The 18,870-nt window shown below is 35.6% G+C and overlaps 1 protein-coding gene across 4 annotated transcripts in view; it reads right to left on the bottom strand.

The window, feature by feature from the left end:
• Positions 1–18,870, bottom strand: part of SBF2 (SET binding factor 2) — a gene marked incomplete at both ends in the record, with an annotated part of 234,361 nt that overhangs the window by 119,302 nt on the left and 96,189 nt on the right. For all 4 annotated transcript variants that reach the window (XM_079536628.1, XM_079536630.1, XM_079536631.1 and 1 more), the window contains 3 exons: positions 1,671–1,781; positions 3,422–3,535; positions 15,411–15,548. In XM_079536628.1, the coding sequence (XP_079392754.1) occupies positions 1,671–1,781; positions 3,422–3,535; positions 15,411–15,548 (363 nt within the window). The remainder of the gene's footprint in view (positions 1–1,670; positions 1,782–3,421; positions 3,536–15,410; positions 15,549–18,870) is intronic.

The following is an 18,870-nucleotide window of genomic DNA, read 5'->3' as shown; positions in this document are numbered from 1 at the left end:
TATTATAACTGCAAATTAATCCTGCTTTCAAGACAACTGAAAGCATGAAGGCAGCAAATGCCAGTTGCTGCACAGCAGATGTCTGAAAGCAAAACATTCCACAGTAAAACCAAGTAAGTCCCTGAGCTGTGACAGAGATCCTCTTGCCCAGCACTTAAGCAGCAGACCTGGATGCAGGCTAGTAACTAGCTTTGCAGTTGATCATTTCAGCACTGGGCACACAAACAACCTGGGAGGCCCTTCGAAGACTTCTGGAGATAAGCATCAAAAGAGTGTTTCCATTCTAAGACACACAATTTAGATTTAGCCCTGGAAGCACAAGTTTAAGAAAGAAAACAGAAAAACTGATGTTCTGGTTAAAATGGAATTTTAACATCAACGAATTCAAGTTGCAAGTGAAAGATCATTTCATTTTAAGAAAGAAAGCAGAAGGTGAAACATAAATTTTCCCTGACTTCTAGCAGAAGATATTGCCAGTGACAAAAATCATACTTATGGACAGAGAGGAAAAAAGGAAAAAAGAAAAGGGGGACAGAAAAAAGAGCCAAGAAGCGACAGAAAAAAGAAGCCAGAAGTCCAAGTGGACCACCAAAACCTCTAACATGAGGTTCAAATACCACTAAAAAGAGGGTTTCTGACAAAAAAAGAGATATTATCTAACTACTTCCTTTCAAAACTGAAAGTTTAGGGAGCAATCATGTAGATCAGATGAGGCTAAAAGGAGATTTTACTACATTTACCTGAAAGAGAAATTCCAGGAAAAACAGAAAAGAATTAGGGACTTGTACAACTTCAAGAAGGATGAAAATACATAGATTGGATTCAAAGCATGAGAAAATGCATATGAAATCCACTTTTAAATATTTCCATTTGCATTCTTAGTTTCCAGATGTGTTTCATGACATTTCCCTATAATGTCACAGCATAAAGATCAAACAAATAACACCCAACTGGCTGTCAGAAAACTATTAATGTATAGGAATAATTTATTTTAAGTAAATCAACAAACAAATCTGACTTTTTGCTCATAGAAAGCCAAAGGAAAAAAGAAAAAGAAGTGTATTTACAAACTTCTCTGTGATTTTTAAATGTGTGGGCTACCTGGGATATTCAATTCAGAAAAAAAAAGAAAAAAGAAAAAAAACCCAACAAAACATGCTAAATGTTCTGGGGTTTTTTTGCTTTGTGATGCTTTTTGAAACAGAAACTTAAAACAGTTACCAAAGGAAAGATCAATTCTACACTCAACAGCATGAAGAAAAAGACACAGGTAAATGAATTAAAACAAAGGATATGTAAAACAAAAAAAAAATGAACAAACAACAACAAAAAATCTTCTTAATACATATATAGCAACAGAGATTTTCCTTAACATGAGTTATTATTAAAAACTAAACTTATACAAACTGCTTGATTTGTTACTGTGCCTTGTAAAAAGCCAACTCAGTGACAAAATTAACCCTTTGACCTCATACTGGAATGGAATTTTTGCTCTCTTTAGAAGACAGGCCACAGGGAAAGCACTCGCAGGCCACAGGGAAAGCACTCAGCTGAACTATGATCTTTTTTTCAACAAAAATATTTAAAGAATTTTTTTTTTGTTTTCTTCATAAATTCAATTAACTGGAAAAATACCTTTTTCTTTTTTTTTTTTTTTTTTTTCCATTTACCTGAGACCCTCCAGAAGCAGGGACAAGGCATGAGCAGAGATTTGCAATGAGAGCCTCCAGGGACACATTCAGGCTGTCCACATACACAGTATAGATCAGTCCAAGGCAAGCCTACAAAAACACAGGAAATCTAAATACAGGGAACGCAGATTTGACATTATTTAAAGATATGCATATAGTTTTTAAAACATAAATGTGTGTAATAGGGATTAATGTAGTGAAGGATGTTCCAATCAAACACGCTATAGAAGTAAATACTCATTAAAAAAAAGAACTTGGACATAAAAGCAACATACGTGCTGGCAGGTGCAAATATAATCTTTCATAACAAGAAATTCAACGTTTTTGAATAGTATTTGTGCTTTGTTCAATTATATAAAAAGTGTCTTGCTAATAATTGCTTTTTTTAAATGACCATACTTGTAAAATTATCATAACTTCATCTGCAATCTGAACTATCTGGACCTAAATTTGACAGGTTTTCAGAGTAAAACACAGATGAACCAATGAGCTCCTCAGATTCATTGTAAAACTAGCATTAAGACTCAACAGCCCTTCATATTATTTAACTTTATTATTTCAATATAAACATATTTTAAATGAGTTAATATAAATATATTCACATTTCAACATTTCTGAACTTGTTTTGCATGGATTTGGTTTTGATTGAGAAACTGGAGATGCATCTTTATCGTTTTAAACTCAACATAAAATGACTTAGCATTATGTTCCAAAAAGCCTTTGAATAAAATAACTCCATTCCACAACATCCTTCTGGTGCCTTTTAACTGCTATAATTTTGATAATTCCGTAAATATCTTTGGAATTCTCTTCTTAGACATGCTTCCAACAGTAACTTCTCATATAACACATAGTTAAGCTATGAAATCCCTTGCCATGAGATGTTATAAAATCAAGAGTCAAGAAACTGGACAAATTATACAAAAAAAATCATACAGTTGACACCTCTGGTTCAGGATGTCATTAAACTATAATTCACATTGGTCTGGGAAAGTATTCAGTGGAATTATTTCTACAGCCTACCCTCTTTCTACACACTTCGCTCTGCATTCACTAAAGGCCACAAGCAGAGACGATGCATTCACTTACTTGGAATTTTTGTCTGAGTTGATGCTGTCACTCTTCATCTCTACTGACAACTTACCACTGAGTGATTTTCCAACTTGATCTGTTAGCTGAATTATGTTTGTTTCTGTTAATATATATTAGCTTAATAAAAATTTGAGCTTTTAATTTATCTCTGATCAGCCATATCTCAACAGCTGAAAGTAATCCAAGATCCTAAATCTCTGTCAGGCTTTTTTAATTTCATCTGGAAGAGGCTCTGACATTTTTACCTTACATATGCAAGAAAATAAGATTTCACTATTAATTTACCATTAAATATTTAATCAATTTTTGTTAATGCATTATTTTTACCTGAGCAAGTCAGGTTTTGTCCTAATAATTCCCTTCATTATATAGAGATTTTTCTGAGGTGAGTTTATTTTTTCATCTTCTACAAAGATATAGAATTACTTGGAGAGTAAAAAAAGCAATGTTCTAATCTAGAGGGGCTATTTACTGTCTCAGAAATTGAATTTTATCTAGCTCACTCTAAATTGATTTTTGCTGTTAAATTTCCAAGTCAATCCTGAGTCATTTCATATCAAAATTTAAGTCACTGCTGCTCATTAAAAACAGATTTGTCTGCTGACAGACATTATAAATGGCAATGCTAAGTTCTTTACCCTGAAAATTTCTGGATAATCTAGTCTGGACACAAGCACCAGACTCTTAGGAGCAAAGACTTCAGCAGGCGCAATTAAACCAGACTCCTCTTCTCCTTCAGTTTCTTTCGTTCCCTTGAAAAAAGAAACATCTCAATTAATAAGCAATCGCTAAGTGAATTGTTAGCATTCTTACGAGAAGTTAACTGCTGTCAAAACTTCAAAAGCACTGTTAATTGGAAAGGAAATGCATACATTGTTTGAAACTAGCGGTGACATCAACAAACATCAACACATTCCAGCAGTTGCCTGAACTCCATAAAGAAGCTTCTAGGGAGTTCGACTTGTAAAGACTCAACCATAAAGCCATGCACTGGTGTATCTAAAATAAAGTTCTCTAAGATAAAAGAGTTATCAGTAATGTTACAGCTAAAATTATCTATACAGTCATCTCCAGCCTGACACAGAAAATGTGTAAAATTCCTTCATAAAAAAGTAATTCATCAAATTTCCCAAGACAGTTCACCAACTTAGGAACATCTATGTTTCCGGTTTAAAAAACAAAACCAAAGGGTACCAAATAGATAAACTTTCAGTTGTTCACGATATTGTGCAACTTGCTCCAACCTCTTTGCCAGCTCTTACTTCTCGGTCACAAATATTTTGTTATCACTTCTGGCCAGAACTAAAGATGTCACTAATTATTTTCATTTCTAAAATTCCTCACATTCTTTGACAAATTTGTTAACTGAGTAAGTTTTCAAATGACAAAGCACTCCTTCCAATTTTTGCATGTAATTCTCTCCACTCCCACACCACCCACCACATTTCTAAACATGTCACTTGTTCTTATGACTGAGCATTCTTTTAAGCAAAAATCACTGTATCATTTTAATTGGGAATACAAGAAAAATAACCTTCCTTTCCATCTGACAACGTGAAATATCTGCCTTTTATTTCTGTCATGTTCCTGGTCATCATTTCAGCTTATTTTCAGAGAAAATAACAGTAAAATAGTAATTTTTAAATGTAACAATTTTCTACTGTAAAGTAGAAACCTGATAATATTATATGAAATACCAGGAATGCTGCAAGATTAAACTTAATTTAGAATCTACATTTCCAAATAGAAGCAGGAAAAACAATGACATTAAAAGTACTTAGAATGGGTTTGTGAATGATTTAATTATGAAAAACATTCAGCTACAATAGATTTCCAGTGGGATTCTACGCAGGTTGCTCTGAAAGTAACGCTTCCTATTTATTTCCATGGAAACAACAACCAACACAAAGAGCAAAATAACACTTTTGGATAGAGCAAATTCTCAGCTACAAAACACAAAACATCACCATTAGCCGTGCATTTTTTCCAGTGATGAACAAAAGCCTGCAGGCCACGCTTGTAAAAATCTGACTTCTGTCCTGTCACCATTACTGAAATGCACCACCTACTGCCTCACTCTGCTGACAGCCAATTTTGGGTGTCCATAAATGTTCACCAAGCACTAAGGAACGTCAACAGGTGCAAGTTTTTCTCATGGATGAAGTCAGTTCCACAGCTTTGCTTTATACACACTCCTATGTCAAATGCTGTTTTGTCATATTGCCCTTCTGCAATCTGACACACAGAACAAAATGGCAGGTAGGCTCAACTTCTGTCAACAAAATGGCAGAAAGGTTCAACTTTCAAAAGTTATTTTCTACTAAATCGATTACTCAGAATATTGTTCAATATCATAGAAAACTACAAGATCTTGAATAATTCCCAAGTGACATACAGAACCACAACAACATAATACTATCTTGAGTCTCCATGAAAATACAGATCTCCTGTTGCTAATTCTCTCATTTTGACCTTTACTCTTTCTGTGCAGAAGAAACATAGGCTCTTACATGCAGAACTGAAGTGGTGAGCAGTTTATTTCATATTTCTAACTTTAGATAATTAAATAATTAATTACATTTATTATTTTTATGTGAGTTCTGTATTCTAAAATGGTTTATCTGTTAAGTGAAATTAAATGTGATAAACTACTGATAAAAATCACTGCATGAAGATGCTGCACTGAGGTACAGAACACTTTCCTAGACCACTCTTAAATAAAATTGCATAAATCATTTGGTTATTTGCTTTGTTCTCAATCATGAGAAGATATCTTATTCTCAACATGACACAGTGGGATGAAAAAATTAGCAAGGACACTAGGTAGAAAGTTTCCATAAACAGAAAGCAATAGTCACATAATAGAGATTCAGGATAGAAGGGAAATCTGCACACCTACTGATATGGTTAAGGACCACTAAACAAACAAGTGAAAGTTTATTGTATCAAATGTTATAAATTGTTATAAATCAAACTGCAATTTGAATTCTAGCAATAAAGGTGACAAATTCTAGCTAGATGACAGATTTTGGACAGTGACAACATTAGGAAAATCAAATTAAAACTTCTGCCTTTTGAAATGTGGAATAAGAAAATGAAAGTCTCTCTAAACCCATGAGGTACTAAGATAATGAAAACTCAGCACAGATAGCGGGGAGGTTTCTATAAAAAGCTATTTTCAGCAAATCAATTCACACTTGGATCTAGTTCTTTTTTAATTCATAACTAAATATAACTTCAAGTTTATATCTTTATAACTTTACGCTACTAAAACTCTGCCTTACTTCACAAAAGATCCACAGAACAATGTAACGTGACAGGAGCCATATTTCTGCTCATGCTTAACATTCAGACAGGCACAGTAGTGGAAGTCAGGAGACTAAGCAGATAATCACTGCACACATATGACTTCTAACCTACTTTTCAAGCAAAGCATTAACAGCATGAGCATTCTCTAGCAATGCTAAACGTCAGTGGTAAAACCACAAACTTAATTCTTTCTGGTTACACTTTTGCTCAAACACATGCACATTTTACCTTTTTAAATTTCCGTCTAAAGAAAAACCACTCCCTAAACAAAAATAACAAAATAAGTTTTGTTCTTAAAACATTTTTCTCTTTAATATAGCATTCAGTTGACAAATAAATTAAGAATAATTAATTGTTACAGAAATTAACATTCCTAAGCATACATACATTAAAAGGTGAAATTAAATGAGGTTGATAAGAAGTAGGATACCGTTGTTACTATTTCTTTTTAATCTGGTTGATTACTACAGCTTTCCTCTTGCACTTTTATTTGTTGGAAGAATGTAACAATGGTATTTGGTATAATGCTATGACACCTCCCTTTCATCACATCTTTCATTTCCTATGACTTTACCTTGGAAATGAATTATTGTGGTGGGGTTGGGTTGTTTCTCTTTGTTTTCTGGTTGTTATTTTAATCTCAGATAAGTTCTGACAAAGCCTCTTCAGTAGGCTAAGGAGTAGATAACAAACTGATCTAATTGATGAAAAGAACTATATGATGGTGGGTGATCATAAACGTTTTCGTCATGCTTAAAATATTTGATATCTTGTAGTTATATTTGTTTTTGACTGAAGCTCATCAAGATCCCATACTCTGCTTGCCAAAGCCAGAATCCTCAATCCTGCATTTTTGAATGGTTTCTGAAGTAAGTTACAGAGGGAATATGGAGCAGAGATCTGTATACTGTAGCTGACACAAATCCATCAAATAGTTTGTCTAGAAAATAACATCATATAACACTATTAAAATGTTCAAATAGACATATGTATGTATCTAAGTAGAACATGATTGAGGAGATGTATCAATTTTAGTTGAAACAGAAAAAACTGACCTGATTCTACAGCAGTGTTTAATTTGTTCACCTGTTTTTTTTTTGTTTTTCCTTCCCTTTCACATCTGTTCTTTTTTCAGTAAATAAGACATAAAAACATAATAACCTCACAGAAAATGGTGAAAGTGCTTATGAAGTACATATGACAAAATTTAACTTTAGGCTCTGTAAAGAGACTGGCCAAAAAAAATTGTGTGGGCTGTAGGGAAAGCCAATATATTCAAACTCATTTTTTCCATGCATTTTAATAAGTGAACACACCCATATCTACATTACATGTATTCAACTCCTGATATACATAATGAGTTTCTAGATTCTTATATAAATGAAAACAAAGCGAGTGAGTATGAATGAATGTATTTCAACTGATCATTCTGCTTCCTGTGTCAGTGAAGCAGATATTTAACATTTGTGACCCAAACTGAAGGGTTTGGGGTAACCTGGAACATGAAGTAACCAGATACAGAATCAAAAGCATCAGTTTTCATTCCATAAACTTCATCTATAAAAGCAGATGAGTTAATAAAATGCATTTCTCCAAGCATTTGGGAAAAAAAACAAAAACAAAAAACAGTACAATTAAAGTTCAGATGACAAAAACAAACAAGCAAACAAAAAAACAACTGCATGAATCTCCTGACAGATAGATTAGAAAAATTAAATGTGATCAGCACTATTAATCATCAGTCTGTTATTTATTTTTTTTGCTTGCCTGTATTCTGAATAACTTATTCCTCAGTTTAGCCAAGGGTGATGGCACTAAGCCCAAGTCAGACAAATTTAGACTAATTATTCAAATATTTTTAAATACAGGAGATAACTGACAATTGGAGTTACCTCCCAACAGATTAGGCATGACATCCTAGATCCATAATCTAGAAATAGTTTAATATATTTTTAATAGATGCAATTAAACTCAAATACTTGTGGGCTAGATACACATTATTAAATAAATACTGCTTTGATCTAAATTGAACAATCAGAAACAGTGCCCTTTGGCTTTAATGAAACCTGCCTGATATGACAAATTGCATAAACAACTGGTCAGAATGAAACAGGCGCAGTTAACAACATTTAGGTTGAGGTGATTTCAGAAGCTCTACCCAGCCACCTGCACCTTCTGCAAGCTGTCCTCACTGCTCAGCAAACTGAAGCTGGAACAACAGTGAATGTCAAATAATCCTATTACATTTGCTACTCAGTGAATTCTGCTGTAGCTCACAAATATACTTTCAGAATTGAAAATTATGAGCTTCAGATGCCATATGGTAACGGCCAAGAAGAGTGTAATTGTTCGGTTTCCACATTCAGCATCAAAGCAGTGCAAGAGAGATGTTTCAGTGGCACCAAAACAGCAGCATTCACACTGCGTGAAACATGACAGAAGCTCAACCAACCAAAGCAAGAGCAAAGCTGTTGGAAGCTCCTTTGGATCAAGTCCTTTTCTTAATTCTTAGCTTTACTCTTCCTTTACTTTTTGTTGCTGAAACCAATGATCTCATATAGAAACCAGACACCTGAAAATCTGACCAAATCCCAAAGCACCAAACCCAAAGCAAATGAGATAGAAAAAGTCAGTCTCAAAGAACAACAAAGGCAGTAACAAAACCATAAAAAGGGCATGCTTACTGACATATGTTCAAACTAACAAGGGGAGGTAGCTCTTCATGCAATGGTTATTTAACATCTGAAGCTTTCAGTAAAAATTAACTGATTTTGCACTACTACATTGAAAAATGACAGCCAAGAAAAAATGAGCAGCTAACTGTACTCATATTAATCTTATCTTTCTTACTCAACAGAGATACTCACTGCTTTGATCTAGCCCTCAAACACTGCTTTTTTCTTTAACTTGCATGAACATAATTTTTGCTACCACAATGAGATTAGTATATCAGCTCAGATTTAAAACGCTGACACTTAAAAATAACAATCTAGCCAAAATCTACATTAGGAACTGAAGTCAGTTTTTAAAGATTAAAATAACCTACCACTATAACTCAAAAAACTTTTTCTGCTGTTGAATGTAGATGATCTTAAGGGACTTCCACAGCCTGAAGACATACAAGCAGTAGTTCAATCAACATGCACTTGAATGTTAGCACCCATGAACCACAACTGTCCCTCCTCTCTCGCCCCTGCATGGCCACTTGCTTTTGGGTCTCTGAATCAACTCTGTGCCAGCTCTGTCAGTTGCTTTTGTCAGGGACATGAGGCATCTTCAGGCACCAGGACAATCCAAGCATGCTGTTCATACATCTCCACTCTGGAGGCATATGCTGTTGAAGTCAGTGCATTTAATTCTCATTAACAGTGGGTGGAGAAGTATTAGGTCAGAGTGAGGAAAGTCAATTTCAACTGAGGTACTGAAAAGTTAGAAAATATTTGATGTAGCTCTGAAGTTTTGAGGGTGGATGGTTGGCACACATAATTTGAAACTCAGAAGAAATCGAATGAGAACAGATAGTAAATTACAGTTGTACTTAAATGATTCTTCAGCCCAAGACAGAATGAACATCTGTCATTACAAAAACTTTCACTCCAGCACTTCATGACAATTGTCAAAAACAGTTTGCCCTTTGCAAAATTCTGCAACAAAGTTGTGCCAAGGTCAGCAAACCCTTTGTTTTTCTAATGACTGCCCAGGACAGATTTGGAGACCATGCATGAATTCTTACTTTAAGAAAAATTATTTGAAGCTTTAGTAATCTCACGCCAATTGCTCGTTTGGGACAGATCCCTTTCTTTCCACGTGATTTAGGCTCTGCTGGTCTCATTTGCAGCCAAACAGCCGGTTTATTAAAAATCAAAGGCCAAAAACCATTCAGCATCAGTTCATTTTATTTATTTTTCATATTATGCAAATGCATATATCCAATAAACTCAGCTGACTGCCTCCAGAAGACCAATCTGCATCTTGTCTACAATCTGCTGCACTGAACTAAATTTGCAGGTGGAGAGATCTACTTTGTGGCTGCTTCATGTACAGAAATCATACCACCATAGCTAAACTTATACTGGGATAAATATGCTAATGTAAAAGCCATTATCTTGCTTCAATCCTTTCAGAAAAGGATAATAAACTTCTAATCTCTGTAACACGTCCCATTCACTTTCTAACTACTTCTGGCACTGAAGAACACTCCCAAGTGACAAACACTCCCAAGTGATAAAGAGTTTGTATCACACTTTCTTGCATGACACAGCATCCATTTTATGTATTCCATTCAACGCAGGTAATTTCAAAAACCACAGAAGTTACCTACATGCATTACCACCTAAACACATGTACAGGCTGCTGAAATTAAAGTAACCAAGTACCCAGTCTTTCCACCTTCCCATCCAGCTTACGCAGCCACAGGCTAAAGCAAGTTTCTTGAGTGGGCAAAAAGCCCACGTACATGCTGGAAGATCTGGGAAGTCCAAATCCAATGAACATACAGTTGCCACACAAATGGCAAAAGTTCACTGTTCATGGTGTAGATTCAGACAAAGACAAAAAGACTACCCCAAAGAAGCCTTTCTATCCTGCAACAGCATAAACTCAAATTGGGAAGGAGATATCTGTGCATGCACAAGCACATCTCAAGAAATAAAGAGGACAGGACAAATTACTTCCACAGTTATTAGGATGATGAAAATACGATGTTCTTCATTCAGCTGTTCCCAGCTTAACTTTCAATTCTGGTCTAGAGAAGACCTTACACATACTGAAGGATATTCAGAATATAAGGCTATTTCTCATCACGTAGAATATGAACTATACATTCTCTCCTCACATAAAGGAAGCGAGGCATTGCTTTAATCTCTGGATATTACCATACCATTAATTTCTCCACAGATTTAGAAGGATACTGCTAGACTCCTTGCCAAGTGTGAGGAATACCAAAATATCAAAAGGAGGATTAGATTTCACATTTCAAGAAGGATTCTCTGCTAAAAACCAAACGTCAGTGACTCATCAAGTGGCACATGCTTTAACACAGTAGGATGACCAACTCTACAATCCAAGCATAAAAACTAAAATTTTATGGAGCGTGATGTCATTTTTTGGCAGTTGTTCCTTTGACTCAGGAAATATTTGCGAATACTGTGTATCTGCCATGTTCTGGTACGGGATTTTTACAATTTCTTTTTATATGGTTTTGCAAGGGAGTAGAAGAAGCGAGATTCTGATTCTGGAACAGGAGAATTGCAAATTAGCTTATATACATCTACAGTTCTATGATTTCACAATGATATGTTTAATCTTACTAACCTTGTGATCACAACATTTTAATGTACATATGATTAAGACAAATCACCAGGTAAATCTTGTAGTAAGATCGTTAGAAACTAATACTTGACATTTCCTGCTCATCATACTGAACAGAATTTCTGTAATGCAAGAAATGCAGTCACACAAGCTCAGTTGCTGACATAAATCACTCTCTAATTTGTTGATGGTGGGGTTGGTGAGAGGGTTTTTTCCCCAAAAAATGCAAAACAAATATACAACTTGACCATTATGTTTCCAATGTGAGTCACCATTTTTCAGAAAGATTCCTGCATGTTAGCAGGTAACATCCAGAAACTGCTTTTAGAAATAACTATACATATGTGTATTTTGGGGGGATAGCTAATAAATCTACATACACAGAGCTTTATGGATGAATACTGGAGATGTAAGCTATGATTGTTCTGAAAATTCTGGCTCTTTGATAGTTTTCAGCTTCAGTCATCAGAAAAATAAACAATAGACTTCTTTTTTTTTGGCTGAGAGGTCAAAGCTTTCTTCATATCCACAACAAATTAGAGCAAGAAAGTAGACAGTAAGGATCAATATACAGTAATGCAAAAAAAATTCAAAGGCTGTGTGGAAAGAGGCAGTAAGGATATTCCTGACTTCTCCTCCTCCTAATTCTTCTAGATACACGCAAGTCATTACAGCATCTGGCTTTATCTGTCAGGGAATTTCTAACTGGCATCTTAAGGCAGACATGAAGGTGGATCAGACCACCTGGAGACACAAGAAGTAGGAAGGAAGGAGACAGAGGTTCTGTATCTCAGACTTCTTAACATCTGGATTGGTAGGAACTTCAGGTAGGAGATAAATCTTGCACATTAAACCCTTTTTAACTATCTGAATGAGTCTTTAAATGACACTGGCTCCACCATTGGTAACTCTTGTCTAGACTAGTCACGTTGCAAATGTTAGACCTCCATTAAGGTCAAAAATTGAAATGCATGGTTTTAATTACAGATGGGGAACGTATACTTGAAACTTGTTACTGGAACCTTGAAGAGATCTTAGAATGATTCATAAGGAGTTATACAGGAAAACTGCACCACCTGCATTCATGGCGAGTTCTTCTCACATACTTAATGGAATATCCTATGTGCACCTTCCTCACAAAGACAGATGTGAAATATTAATCACATCAAACATAACACCGATCTTTTCTCTATACTATCACAACTTTATGAGAGTTGACAATCAACTGACCAGCATCTATGCAAATACTACCTGCTGGGTCAGTTCAAAATGACAACACTGCAACAATGCCAAATATGACTCATAGGTGTCAATAGGTGTCAGAGAATAAAAGACTATTTCATTTTCTGCCCAGAGATAGAAAGTTGAAGAGAGGCCATGAGCTGACTTCTGGAGCCTATGCTTTTATCATCACTGGGAAACATCTTACGGCACACAACAGACAAGAGATTAAATGGAGTACAGCACTTTCAAAGACACTATAAAGAATTTTATTCCCCCACAGACTCCTTTAGCTTTCTCCAAATAGCTTTTATAATTGCTGCATTAATATTGTATCCTAGGCTATCATGGGTATACCTCACAATCACATGAGTATAGTCTCCTTACTTTTCAGGAAATATTTGTGTACTATCCTGCAGCAAACATTTAAAGTAATAATGAAGGCAACTGCAGCAGCGAAAGTAGACTTCTCAGGAGCAGCTTGAATAATTGTGTCAAAAAGATTATTGTATTTGCATGCAAGAGACTCAGAAAAGGTTCTCTACTCTCTTCTAGCATTCAAGAGATATGAGCTTGTTTTCACTTTGCAGTACAATTAACCACAGAAACTCCCAAGTGGTAGGTATGAATGTCTTGCGAAGATGATTCTGCCAAGTCAAACAGCAAATCTACTCTAGCTGAATTCAGACCAGTCTTATATAGCTGCAAGATGTACCTGGTGAAGGCTATCACCTTCATCACTCTTGGAAAACTGAATCTTCCATTTGTCTTATTTAACTGTGAAAACTGATGTCCACATACCAAGTTCACATACAAAGTTTTACAGAATTTTTGTTTAATAAGGTGTGCATCTGAATAGTTAAATTGATATTACTTTCATAGCCCAAGTTTCATAAGCTTATGTTTCATTACAGATTGTACATGTGCTGAATTCTTGTCTAATGACCATGTAATAGGGCACGTTCAATTATTCTCTTTGGGTTTTAGAAAGAAACAGGAAGTTTGGCTATAAACAAAGCAGTCATAGAATAAATTTCACCACAGCAAGTTCATCTGAAAAATATGCATTCTTTGCAACACAGCCAGGAATGGCATTACGAGAACCAACATCCTGCTGCTCTCTCTTTTTTTTCATATATATTTTTTATTTATTTTTCCTTGCCTTTTTGCTGTTGTTTGTTGTTGCTTTTGTAAATTTGTTTTGTTTTGTTTTTATTTTCCTTATTATTACTACTTAAGCAATATAAGAAAGTAACCTTTTAGTTAATAATGTTAATACATGTTTTGTGATGAGCATTACTTGAAGGATGTGAATAGTGAATCAAAAGCAGCTGCTAGAAACCACAGGATGAATAACAAGTTTGCTAAATTTAGTATATGTTATGAAATACATAGAGTGGAAGAACTCAGCCATTTCAAATTTCTATCAGCTGGGAAGGAATTGCTATAGAATGTTTTGCTCTTTAATTATTAAATACAGGAAAGATGATAGGCATTAGTAGAAACATGTCTATTGATCTACACTAAAATAGATTTATCTGCTTATATTTCTGCTTTTAGCTCCTCCCAGTAACATAAAAAAAAAACCCCACATCCATTTAAATAGTAGTGTTAATGAAACAGGAACAACCATTATTCCCTGGCTTCCAGTCATGCCTAGAATAAGCCCAATGTTGTTACTGCTACTCTGTGTCTATTAAATATTTGACAAGATAAAGTAAGATTTCAACTCCAGTATTAAACAGAGTAAGCTTGGAGCACCAAAAGCATTTTCTTAAATGTTTTTAATCAGATGTTATAGTTCTTCACTAAAAGAACAAACAAGCCCTTTATCTAGTTATCTATGTATATCTTTTTTTTTAAATATACTTAATGCCAAGGTTTTGCTTATTTTTGATTTTTCATTTGGGAAAGAAAATATTTCAAAACATAACAGCAGTGGTCCACAATTACAGACTGAATTAGGATTTCCCTAGGTTCTAGCTACTAAGGATTCCAAGGATTATGTCATAGCATAGATTCTGTGAAGTACTCTACATAAAACGGGAAACAAAATGTCTATTTTTGAAAGACTGAAGTTGCCCAAACATAATTAAATGCATGTTTAAAAATCAAGGCTGCCAAACAGCTGACACCCAAAATCTGACCTACCTAAACTGAAGAATTATTCTATCAGTTTAAAAATGTGGACATTTACACCCACACAAGTCTTGCCAATAAATGAACTTATAGAAATGTATATACATTACAGCATACGTGTACATGCTTGCCCTGTGCTAGACTGATAGAGATGGCCAGTAGAGGGAGCAGAAGTTAATAAACACCATAGAACAAAACAAAATTCCTGCTATGTCGTACGCTGAAGTAAATGAGAGGAACGTTACATTGGCTGTCTCATTGACAACAACAAAACAGATGGAGGAAAGAAAGGAAGAAGATAGATGATGGAGAAAAGAAAAGCCACATGGAAGAAAACAAGAGGCAATGGATACAAGTTGCAGGGGAGATTCTGACTATCTAAGAAGACTTTTTTTTTTTCTTGTGAGAATACTGAATTATTGGAATAACCTCCCCAAGGACATGGTGGACTCTCCAGCTCTTGAGACTTTTAAAAGTTTGGCTAGACAAAGTGTTACCTTGGAACAAAAACACACACTTAAATAAGACAGAACAGGACATCCTTAGCAAGAAGATTAAAATATTTCCTAAAATTGTCCTCTGTTACATTAATCTTGTATTTCTAGACACTTTTTTCTACATTTGTGTGACTTATTTTAAAGGTGTTACCTGTAGATTAATCTCTGCTTCATAGAAAGTTAAGCAGGAGCAGTAGTGTCTCTCCGAGTCTATATCAGTCAAAACCACCACAAAGAACGTTGGCTGTTTTCTCTCTTTTGAAAGCTGCCATCCTCCAGGTTGGCAAAACTAATGAAACAAAAACAAACAAAAGAGGCATTTAGTTATGCAATATCTTCTTTTCTTTTCTTTTTTAAGAACTTATGGAAGACAGTTTTAAGCGATACAACAGAACATCATCTGAAAAAGAAGCTCCGAAAATTTCACTGAAAGCAAATGTATACAGAACTGAAAAATTTTGAGAAAATGGAAAAAACTAGTAGATTAGATTGATAAACTTTGAGGGAGATGTTATACACAATGTATATGCTACACACACAATAACTAATAGGTCCCTATTCAGTATTTAATAAAATCCATACAAGGATTTAAGAAGCAACAATAGGAATAAACTGGCAATTAATGCAGACTTCATTTAGATTATGATTTAAAATTTGAAGCTAAAATCATTGTCTTGGAATGTCTCTGCTTACATTTTTAATTTTGCTTTGTTTTTAAGGAACCCTAAAACTACAGGTTGCAACCTGCTGTTCCATTACATACACAGAAGTGCAACTAAAATTAGCTTTTGAAGTATAAAACTACTGATATACTGTGTAAGTTGTACACATTTTTGTGCACATTAAGAAAAGCTAGTCAGGGTAATCATAAAATACAGACATAGAAATCTGCTTTCAGATTTGATTGATTTCAGATGCAGTGTCACAACGACAGAGTAATCTTTTCCTGTTCAAGTACCAGCTGCATCCAAACCTTTTCTTTTCCCTGAAACAAACCTTCCTGTTTTTAAAACAAAACTGTTCAGCACATAGGATTGGCCTTTTTACTTCCCACCAATCAAAGGATCATACGTACTTGTTCACCTGTAGTCATTTTAAGGAGATATAAAATCTAAGAATGGCTACGTTGGATAAGACAAGTCCAGAACGCTGTTTCAATCAGGATCTAAGAGTAACAGCTTAAAAGCAGTACAAGATTGGGTAACGGCCCGGTTACTGTTCTTACCAGCAAAGTTTCCAGCAGCCTCCATCTGATGAGCCTTCTGAGCCACAGGCAATATATTTGTCCTTAACATTCACTGATAGCTATTAAAACTGTCCCTGGCGTTCCTTATTAGTTTACCTAGTCAAACTTAAACACTCTGTTTACAACTACTTGCAAAAATATTCAACACTTACTCCAACAAAAGCCTATTTATAGAGCACCTTTTCATTTACTTAAGGATTATCTCTATAAACCTCATTGCAAACATCTGAAATTTTCTAAGGGGTCGTATCATAACAGGTACATTATTTTCCAGCCCTGTTGAAAAGTGAGCTCACATTTCACGACTTTATAAAGTCTCAGGGACCAAACCAACTTCTTGCCTCAGAGATGCTCCAAGCACATCACATGTTCTCAGAACACTATTACTGCAGCAGTGAGCAGACTGCATGATGTGTATTAACTATAACATACATCAAATAAGCTTGAGTCCTTTCGGTATTTATCCCTCCAAGCTGACATGAGCTATGGCATTTCAAGTCACCCTAAACACTGACAGGAATTTTGACCTCAGAACAGAGGTGCACAAGCAGTATGAGTAAAAAGAGAAACAGAGCACAAAAGTGAAGAGAAATCTGTATAGGTTTTTTCTGCTTTCAATAACAGAAGTACATCATTGATTAATAACTTGCTCCCAGTAATGGGAGACTGGGCTGAAATTTCAAAGTCAGTTTGATGAAAAATCTTGAAATGGTCTTTGTGGAATTTTGTATTCCATACTGAATACTGAAGACTTGAAATGACATATATAAAAAATTCACAAGCACATAATCATTAACAAAATCCTAAGCTTAGAATTTACAAGGAGTAAAGACAACAAGACATGTCTGCATTAGGGGAAAAAAAAAATCTAGAATCATTCAAGAATGCAGATAGCAAAGGAATCAGGTTGAGATTTCATGTTTCCAGCAATTTCTCTCCATCCCCCAACATCCTGGTCCAGACAGCTGATGAAAACTGAAAGCATAAAAGTAAGTTGCACACAAACATTTACTACAGATTCATCTTTAGAACCTCTGCAATAAAACTTGGGTATTCTTGGGTGAAAAGCAGTTAAAATTCTGTCTCTGATACTCTGATACACAGTTTGTTTTATGATCCTGGGAAAAACTTCCAAACCCAAAGTTTCTCATGTTGTATTCTTCATATTCAGGATAGACAGCTTAACACTTCTGAGTCTTTTTTCTTAGAAGTGGTAAGCACTCCCTCCTGCAACTGAGCATAACTGTTTCAAACATCAAAAAGTCCTCCTTGAAAAGACATCCTAATCATTCCAAGCTAAGCATCCAGCATTAGCCAATGAGTTTGATATTACTGGCTTTATCTCCCTTTGTTTTTCATCCCACATCAGTTAAAAATAAGAAAATACCACCACTGATCTTGCAGGACTTCCATAAAGATAACGTAATGTGGTAGATGTATACAGACATTGTAATGAAACGATCATCAAAGTCTGATGATGAAATTGTTTGAGTTCTGTATGTATTGTAGAGTTTAGGAGGTGTGTAGTAAAAAGCCTGGAATCTGTATCTCGAAAAGATACAACAACACACAGCCACTGAGTACCCCTTTGTTCAACGATGATGAGCCAAAATGCAAAGAATACAGTAAAATCCTAATAACAAATAAATAAAGTCAATCTTTTCACGGTATACCGTTAAAATTGAATCATACACACGAAGTCGGCCAAATTAAGGTTATTCATGCAGTCTTGGCTCCAGCACTTCTCAAGCTCTGCATGCTCACATTTACGGCTGTTGCATTCCTTCAGACCTGCCAAGCCTACCTGTTCTGACAGGAGCTCCATGATGGCTCCCACAGGCTCTGCTTGTGCCCTCCAGCCACAAATGCCCACTCCACGTGCTTTGAGAGGAGCTGAGGGGAGGCCTGATGGCGGCTGCAGCTCCTCACAGGGAGAGGAGGGGCAGCACTGAGATCTGCTCTCTGTGACAGCGACAGGGCCCGAGGGGATGGCATGGACAGCCGTGTCAGAGGAGGATGGGGTGGAGATTAAGGAAAGGTTCTGCACCAGAGGGCGGTAGGCATGGAAGTAGGCATGGAACGGGCTGCCCAAGGCATGGCACCAAGTGGCTGGAGTTCAAGGAGAGCTGGAGAGCGCTCTCAGATACAGGATTCAGGGCGGTCCTATCTGCTGCCAGTAGACCTTCCAACTTGGGATATTCTATGATTCTGCTTTAAGGGAATGTAAGACCCAGGATATGCAATTAATCCACTAGGTGTTCAGCGCACAAATGACAAATACATGAGGTTGGGATGCGTGGCTTATGCACAGCCTTTTTTTTCAGAACACATGCACAACCTACCAGCTTTGAACTTTTGAGCATCA

The sequence above is a fragment of the Tetrao urogallus genome, assembly GCF_951394365.1.
Source record: "Tetrao urogallus genome assembly, chromosome: 6".
Classification (NCBI taxonomy): Eukaryota; Metazoa; Chordata; class Aves; order Galliformes; family Phasianidae; genus Tetrao; species Tetrao urogallus.
This window is presented reverse-complemented; position numbering and strand designations above follow the sequence as displayed.